General features: G+C 38.2%; 1 protein-coding gene across 1 annotated transcript; it reads right to left on the bottom strand.

Moving 5' to 3' along the window:
* Window positions 1–2,049: 2,049 nt before the first annotated feature.
* Window positions 2,050–8,369, bottom strand: LOC103428030 (fimbrin-1-like). The gene is made up of 15 exons (XM_029100106.2): window positions 8,062–8,369; window positions 7,316–7,482; window positions 6,999–7,169; window positions 6,347–6,585; window positions 6,071–6,242; window positions 5,947–5,985; window positions 5,746–5,814; window positions 5,517–5,633; window positions 4,864–5,072; window positions 4,364–4,519; window positions 3,949–4,148; window positions 3,374–3,531; window positions 3,175–3,271; window positions 2,971–3,062; window positions 2,050–2,669 (listed from the first exon to the last, which is right to left on the bottom strand). The coding sequence occupies exons 2-15, from the start codon at window positions 7,400–7,402 to the stop codon at window positions 2,385–2,387; spliced, it is 2,091 nt and encodes a 696-aa protein (XP_028955939.2). The 5' UTR covers window positions 7,403–7,482; window positions 8,062–8,369; the 3' UTR covers window positions 2,050–2,384.
* Between the last annotated feature and the right edge of the window lie 265 nt (window positions 8,370–8,634).

Here is an 8,634-nt window from a genome sequence, read left to right as displayed (position 1 = left end):
ATTAGATCCAAACCCACCAAACTCAATTCCAAATCGCCACCCACAATGAGATTCAACGCTACCTAACTCAGATTTGCCTCTTCTCCTGCTCAAATCTTGGATAAGAAGCATGAAATTGAATCATATGCACTAAATATATGAAGTTAGACAAAGAGAGACCAGAGCGACGAAGGAGACGAGGGCGTAGGCGGTGCATAAAGCGTAGAAGATGTCGTCCTGCCACCAGGAGGACTCGTTGATCTCGTCCCACTAGTTGAAGAACATCGAGACGACTTTCATGGGCGTAAAGCTCCATCTTCGTTGATCTAGAACCCACCATCATCAACGAGGTTCTTTATCGTCATAGCGCCATCATCGTCAATCTTCGATCTTTGATATCCCTTAGGTGCCTCGAAACATCCCCGATTTAGAGCCTCGTGTCATTGTCGATGCCATATTCAACGGCCGGAGTCGGGAGATAGAGACATCGAGTTGGGATGAGCAAGAGAAATGGGGACAAAGGATGAGCTTGACTGGTTGCGCCACTGCCAAATCCAAACTCTAAGATTGAGATTGAGAGAGAGAGAAGGGGACTCAACGAGTAAAGCATAGGACAGGTCGGTTCAGGGACCCGGGTTCTAGCCCCACCCCTGTAGATACCCTATCCCCGCCCCAACTCGCCCCACCCCGTTTTGTCTCTACCATATTTGGCCCGCCCAGAATCGACAATATCCGTCCAGACCCGCTGGTCTTGTACCCATTTGCCCAACCCTAGATCATTCACCCTTACTTTAAGGGGGGCAAAGAATAGCAAAAAGAGCAAACCCTACCCTCTATCTCCATGTACATTGTAACCCTCAATTTACATAGTGAAACCGAATCGACACCAGTGTGGACGTAGCCCCAATTTGGGGTGAACCACAATATATCTTTGTGTTCTTATACGTTTGTGTGATTCAGGATCGGATTTACGTTGGTCCAAGATCGACCCGATTTCGTGCATCAACATATTTCTTGCAGAAGGCTTAAGTTGTAATATTGGCTTTGAAAAGTTACTTATGGTTCAATAGAAAAGCCAATGGATCAGAAAATGAGAATAAAATCCGAGTGAAAATAAAACAAAGATAGAACCAGTTGAATCAAATTATTTTAAGCAACAAAAATTAGGCTAATCTTTATTTTGGTGGTCTACGTTGTTGGCAACTAGCTGGATGGTGGAGTCTAAAGTAAACTAGGAAATTTTTTAATTTCATCCCAATTATGATTTAGGCAAGAACTACTATGACCAAGCAAGCACTCATTTTCAATCAGCTGATGTCAATAAAATAAATAAAGTTCATAACATATCCTAAGTAATCTAAAAGATAGGTAATGATATGAAATGCTAAAACAATGACTAATTACATGTTGCAACTAAAATGATAATGGAAGATGCTAAACATACCTTGCACCTCGCTAAGGCACCGTTCCGTTTAATATAATCCTTTATTAAAGGTGTGTGATCTGCCAGATCATTCTGAGAACGCCTGACGTCATACAAGAACAGTCAAACTTTGCACTAAAAGTAGCAAAACAGAGGTAACAAAGGGTGGTTGTTTTGAAAGCTACCTGAAAACTTTAGACAATTGAACCTGCAACGATTTGTAGGATGTTTCAGGCTTATAAGTGAAGGTGAATAGCACTAGACCGTAGTATTATATGGTCACATTCAACTTTATTGTTTAAAGTAAATAAAATCTAAATAAGATGTATATTGCAAATTTAAAAAATGACATTGATTGACCTTCAACATCTAAGATGTGTCAATTTCATGGACCATTTTTTATAAAAAAAAGTTATAAAAATAATGTGAATGCCACCTTAAATCAGTAATCTCATGCCCTCCAAATCAGGAATTTAATCAACTATGGGACTAAGGAACTAAGAATGAAAACTTGATCAACAAAGTTTCCCAATACCTCGATTCCTCATTCTTGACAAGTAAACATGTCGTTAGCGCCCTCGAATGAGGTTAAAGTTCTTATTAACGCAAACGGGTTTGATATAAGCACTTTATCGATCCGAAAGACAAAATTCAACTGTCATTCTTCCAGACTAGTAACAAAAAAGTTCTCCAACATATGCTCTTTTCTTGTACATTTCATTTCACCTCTTGCACTTCACTCTCTTTTATTTTCTTTCCATTTTTTACCTCACCCACCAATCAAAAAACATATCTTGTGAATTACATCGTCTCTGGAATGACGTAATTCCTGTAAAAACGAAAATTCCTATCTACATAGTGGAAGTACTTTACAATGTCGTCCTTTTTTTTTTCTTTTCTTTCAACCTGTGACTCTAACTCTGTTTACAACCAACCATGTTTTTATGGAGCTCTCTAAGTATATTTACGCTTTTCCTTCGACCTACTTAACAGCTATGCACCCTCCTTCCCCTTCCACCCCGATCCCGCCTCCCAGAGGAGTGTTGCTGCCATCGTTCTCAACCTGTGTAGTGTCTGAGGCAGTGTCGTCGATGCTCAAGTTTGAAATTTCACCGCCAAGAGAAGAAAAGCTTTCATCCTCTCCGCTGATAGATGTTGCCGGTGACGCGTCAACAGGGGATGGCAATCTTTCTGTGTCATCAACTGGTTGTTGCAAACTCCAAAACATAATGCTGGCTGTTAGTGTCAAAAGCATCTTCTGATTCACCTGCAATAACATCACAATAATGACTTGGTGTTAGTTGAAACTGCAGTTTATGAAGTTATATGAAACCCAAAAGTAGTGCTTGTCTATAAATTTCAAGGGCACGTCGGAATTTTTTTATCTAAAACGCAAAGCTTCAAAAATATTCGGCCACAAACCGTACTCAATTAAAATGGTGTGACAATATCATTCTCATAAATCATGCAGGTCATCAAAACGATGAGAAGGTGTCACTACTTTAGTCTTTAAGTATTAAATGAGGTAAATCAACAAAAGAAACATTGCAGTTGGAGTTATTCTTTACCTCCATGATGTCCTCAGGCAACAAGAATATGGAACAGCCAAGCTTCCGTGCAACGCTGACTATGTATGTAGCATTCAACTTCTTTTCATCAGCTATAATGGCAACCAAAAAAGCACTTTTCTCATTAGTACTTTATTCAAACTTGGCCAATGGGTCAAGGGCCATTTCTTGCTCAGCTGTAAACGATATTGCAAAGAAGCTTACCACTTTCACCCTTGGTAACAAGGTTCCAATTGACAACTCTAGGCTCCACAGCACTGAGAAGCTCGAGGAAGAAAATCCCGTTTGACAGGCTCTTATCCTGGAAAAAAAATCCCATGTTTCAGGATACAACATATAAACATATATAGAATTATGACCTCGCTTAAACTTAAAAATGAAAACAGGTTTAGTCTGGTTGAACCTTAAAACTCTCCATTTGAGAAGTTCTGCCTGTGCTTCTGACTTTGTTGTTAGCCCACTTTAAAATATCAGCGTCTGTCATCTCCTTTCCTTGGGAGTGAGATCTTAGATTTTTCAAAAGTTGAAGCATATTAAACCTCATCAACTGCCATAGGAATGCTGAAAAAAAGAAGGGAAAACGTACTTTAGTATTTAACAACAAATTCTAAATAAACAAAGAGATGACGAATAATCCAATTCAAGAAAAGGAGAAAACATTTTATTTATTTATTAACTGCAAGCAAGTAGCAAACAACTAGACAGCATTTTATTCTTGAGAATAGAAAACAAAGAAGCTTAACGTAAAGTCAGATTGTCACCCTCTGAAAACAGATTCATGTAATTTATTAATACACTACATCATGCAACTCCATTGCAGAACTCAAATAAAACTGAGGTAGTCAGTGAAATCAATAGAAGATAACCAGAACCAGTAACGAATAAAATTCGATGTAGTATTTATCCAGCTGCTGCTAAGCTCAAAAGCAAAGGGACTAGGAAGGTGCACACAAGTACATATTGATGAGTGAAAATTACCAAGTATGAGTTTCTTGTTTCCCTGCACAATATCATTTCCAGCTACATTCACCAGCGAGAATTTCAGTTGCTTTCCAATCCTTACAACTTGATTGCAATTCTCCACTTTTCTAAACGGCATTTTAATTGGAGGCTTTGATGCTTGCTTCCAGTTAACTGAACCTGGTGAAACCTTATCGAGTACTTCTAATAGTATCCATCTGCATACAAGAGTTATAAAAGTAAATCCCACATATAAGAGGCTTGTGAAAACGAAAATCATAAATTAATCAGGAAAAAGCAATGTAACTATCTCGGTCAACTGTCAAATAAACTAAATAAATTTTGGCGACATGCAACACTTCTCGCATGTTTGACTCATAATCAACAACTTTTTAAATATAGAAAACTTTTCAAGTTGATAACTCTTTCTTACCCATTTCTCACATCTTCAAACACATTATTAACATAACTACCAATGCCTAGACTGTTGATCCACAGCCGGAAACATCTCTCTTCTCTTGATGTTTGCACATCATCTGTCATCATCTCTGCAAAAGAAATCTTCTTGCTGTCTGTAGAGAGGCCATTCCTGCACACAGACACAGTATATTCAAACAAATTACCAAAATTATCAAGTACACACACGCACACACACCCAGAGACACAGAGACACGGAGCAGGGAGGGTACGGAGGGGAGAGGGAGGGGAGAGGGAGGGAGGGAGAATGATAAGACCAAAATCTAGGCTACTAGGACATGATTCCATCAGATTCGTTTGACAACATATCATATGCAGGATTGTATGCCTATGCTTATCCTCAAAATTCTCTACCTAATTAGTTCCATCCCATATAACATGTCTTTCGTAAAACAAAACGAAAATAATACAAAGTTACTTTCTGACTATAAAAGATAGTGATAGTTCATTTCCAACCTTTCATGGAATATTTGTGCCACAAATGCCAGATTTAAGTTTGAAGAACCCTCGAGAATGTCTTTTGGTGTCAAGTATCTTTTGCAGTTCATTCTCTCAGCATGATCGAGAACCAACTTTGCCCTTTCATTGGGTTTGGCATCCAATGTAGCGGGATTGCAGTGTTCTGGAGCAAGAACATTAAGTAGGTAAGCATAAGCTTCTCCATCCTGTGCTTGGATTACAAATCATGGAAAAACAATCAGATGGTTTAAACGTCAATTCAAATTGTGAGAAACCAATAATGATACAGCGGTATTTAGCAGTGCACTGCAAGTTCTGATTGAATGAATTATGAAGGAGATAAGTGAGGAAAGAGGATATCACTTGCAAATATTTAAACTGGAAACAATCTCATTAACAATACTAGTCCTTCACACTCTCTTCTATACCAGGACAAATACATTCTGCGTTATATTACCTGTTCTATATATCAATCAGATCATTTCTTTTCAAGTTAGTTTGCGTTGGAGAAATAACCGGATCGTATTAAGAATTCTAAATTCCTTACTGCCTACCCGCAAAAAGAGAGAGAGAAAAAACACAAGAGGAATAACTATGGCACTGCTACTGTGCTAGATGCTCCTAGATATACAATAGGAATGATAAAATACCTTCACGTCAGAAGAAAAGTTTGAAACAGGTTTCTTGTAGCCTGCTTTCTGGAGGTGAAAATTCATCCATTTCAACAAGACCTTCTCAGGGGGTAAACTCAAAAGCTCTTCAACATCCTGTGACATAATAATACAAGAAAAATAAAGTCCTTAACAAATTCTTCTTTTCCAAGAACTTATTAACTACAAAGTTTTCAAAGATAAGTGAAAAAATTCCAAACTGGATAACCTTGCTATCATCCACCAATTCTACAAGCTGAGGTGTCTTCTTAAGATTGAGATCTGCCAACAGTTGGATCTGAAGTTTCCATATTGGTTTCATGCAAGGAAAAAGTGAAAAGAGTCAACTACATGAATCAGTACTCCAACTTGCTTAATTCCTCTGTGGTTATGCTAGATTTAGTGCCAAAAATAAACTTTAGCTACCTACCTTTATAATTTGCGAAATCAACCCCAATACCAAATGAGGCTGCAAATAAAAATAACCAAAACAAAAATTTAGTATCCCAAAAATATACACCAAACTAGTTTCAGAATCAAAATTTTAAACGTACTCTGCCTTCAACCAGGTCCTGTGTGCCAATGTTAACCACTGTGCAGCCAATGGCCTTGGCAGAGTTGAGGCAAAGAGTATGGTTCTCATTCCTCTCCCATGGGTTGAGAACCCTTTTGGTGTTAATTGCTCGTTCATCTATTGTCCCAGGCACAGCAACATTTATAAGCTTGCTGCATTTGATCAATTACATGAATTAAAAAAAAAAAAGAATTAAAAAACAGCTTTAACTGACATAACTGCATAGACATTAATAAACTGAACCCTGCTTAAATACCAGAGGAGAACTCCATCTTTTGCAAGGTGGAATAGGTCATTTGTAGATGGGTCTAATGGGAGAAACTGCTTTAGAAATGGGTCATCCCCAAGATAGCTGTTTATGTGAGCCACATAAGATGCTCTCTCTGATTCACTGATTGTATGAAGGAGGGTGGTTGTAGTGGCCTTCAAGAATGATGAAGAGTTCTTTGAACCACCCGATTTTGCCGTTGTTTGCCCTTGCAAAATTAAGTATGCCTGTGCAATTTGTGCAAAAATTAATATGTGAAATCCTATAAATTCCCTTGTAAATGTAGCAAATTACATGCAATGGCTTATACACAAAATGAAAACATAAAAAAACATTTCTTCTGATCTGGGACTTCCTTCGATTAAAAAGGGTGGTATAGTACTATGATACTACAAACTGCCACACTTATTCGAATCTAGAGAGGGCAACACACATATGCAGCCCTGCCCCTACATCAAGCAATGCTGTTTCTGCAATTTGAAGTTTTAAACCAACGACCTCCAATCGTTATGCTTATGCCTACTTTGTTCAGCACTACGATTTACTCAGTAACATGCATGGAGGAGTGAGTGTGTGAATGTGCATGTGTGTGAGAGAGAGAGAGAGAGGAAAAAGAAAACAAAGAAACAATATGAATCACCTTAAGGAAGGATTCAAAATCAATCTCGTCACTGAAGTCAGACTCCAACCCGCTTAAGATACCTCTGATCTCCTCCTCAGAATACATTTCTCTAAATGCCTTTAATTTCATCATTAAAGGTGGCAAATCTCCAGCCAAAACTTTACCATTCTGATTCTTCACTGAATTAAACTGAAAAGCACAATAAGTTTGCAATTAACTCAAAGCCACATATTAAAGACAAACTATCACATAACATCCAAAAATGCCAAACGATATCAAAATTCAGATCTCCTACACTTTAAACATCAACTGGCCAGGGAACAAATTATACATACTTTGGATTCTAGACTGCGAAGCTCAACCTGCGTGAACTGGCTTTGAAGCGATTGATCCATAATGTGAACACCCAAATAACTTGACATCTCCACCAATTACCAAGTGGAGAAGAAAACGATTTCTCAGTTTTTGAAATCTTCCTCAGATTTCACTGCTGGAGAAAAATCTAGTATGAATATATCAAGCAACAATTCATTAGTCTCCAGAATCATAATCACATCAAATCCATTTAACGTACGCCTAAATCAATCAATAAACACAAAGCAAGGCAGCCTAAATTGTGCTCTATAAAATCATCAACCTATCCTACTCTGTCAAATCCATCATGATGAATATGCCAAATTAAGGCATAAACTTAATTACTAAACCAATGGAATAACGATGAAATTGCCAAATCGGAAATCTAAATCCGAATCAGAAATATATTATCTGCATTGAAGCACCAAATCTAATAAAACAGTAAAACAAACAACATCAACATGTTAAAACATCCAGTGGAGTACAATTCTGCGTCTGTTCATCCTCTGACATGCTAATCATGAACAAAACAAAGAAAGTACGGATTTTGAATCAAACCAATAAACAAAACGCAGAAGTGATCAAAACCCAAAAGTCCAAGTACCAGTAAATATCAAACGCAGAAGTGCTTCTGTTCTTAAAAGTGCTTTTTCAAGAACAAAGTTTGCAAACGAATCAAAACCCAATAAAGAAAACGTGAAATCTACGGCAACCCAGAATTCCATACCTCCAGAAAATCAAGAACATGCACTGAAACCAATGCCCAAATGGATCAATTACTTAGTTCCCCTCAGAACATCGGTGCCCGAGAACCATCCAACGCGTATAATGCAGAAAACAGAGAGATGAGTTTGAGAGAGAGAAGGGTTTAGAGAGAGAAACAGGATCGATTTTCCTTCGTGGGGGAGCAAAGTGTGAGAGAGAGAGATAGAGAGGTGTCTGGTAATAAGGACGGACCCGCTGAGAGTCCATACGAAGACAGCCGAGAGTTTACCGTCTCCGAGAGACCCGAATCACGCAGCGATTTGCCTACGCGCGCGTGTACGTTTTGGTTTGGTGGACTCGCTCGTTCTGTTTTACAACGCAGCGCGTGGGCGTACACCTGTTTGGTTTCTTCTTAAACCACTTTTAGAGACTTTTTGGACTCACTCTCTCTCATTTCTGTATTTTTATTTATTTATTTTTCATTTTTATCATTTTCTGTTGTTTTTTCTTATCACAGAATTTTGGTGACACATAATACACGTGTCCTTCAAATACCAAAGCATGCCATTTTTGAAGATCAGGTTGGGCCAGGTAT

Source organism: Malus domestica, chromosome 03 (genome assembly GCF_042453785.1).
Source record: "Malus domestica chromosome 03, GDT2T_hap1".
In the NCBI taxonomy this organism is placed as follows: Eukaryota; Viridiplantae; Streptophyta; class Magnoliopsida; order Rosales; family Rosaceae; genus Malus; species Malus domestica.
The sequence above is the reverse complement of the archived record's forward strand: the minus strand, read 5'-3'. Positions and strand labels throughout refer to the sequence as shown.

Bases quoted from the DNA above. Each gene is read 5' to 3' on its own strand.
- LOC103428030 (XM_029100106.2), bottom strand. From the start codon at position 7,402: ATGTCAAGTTATTTGGGTGTTCACATTATGGATCAATCGCTTCAAAGC. The intron at 3,532-3,948 runs GTAATTTTCACT...TCTTTTTTTCAG, and splicing joins AAACAAGAAACTCATACTTG to CATTCCTATGGCAGTTGATG. The intron at 3,272-3,373 runs GTTCAACCAGAC...TTTTTTTTCCAG, and splicing joins CTCAAATGGAGAGTTTTAAG to GATAAGAGCCTGTCAAACGG.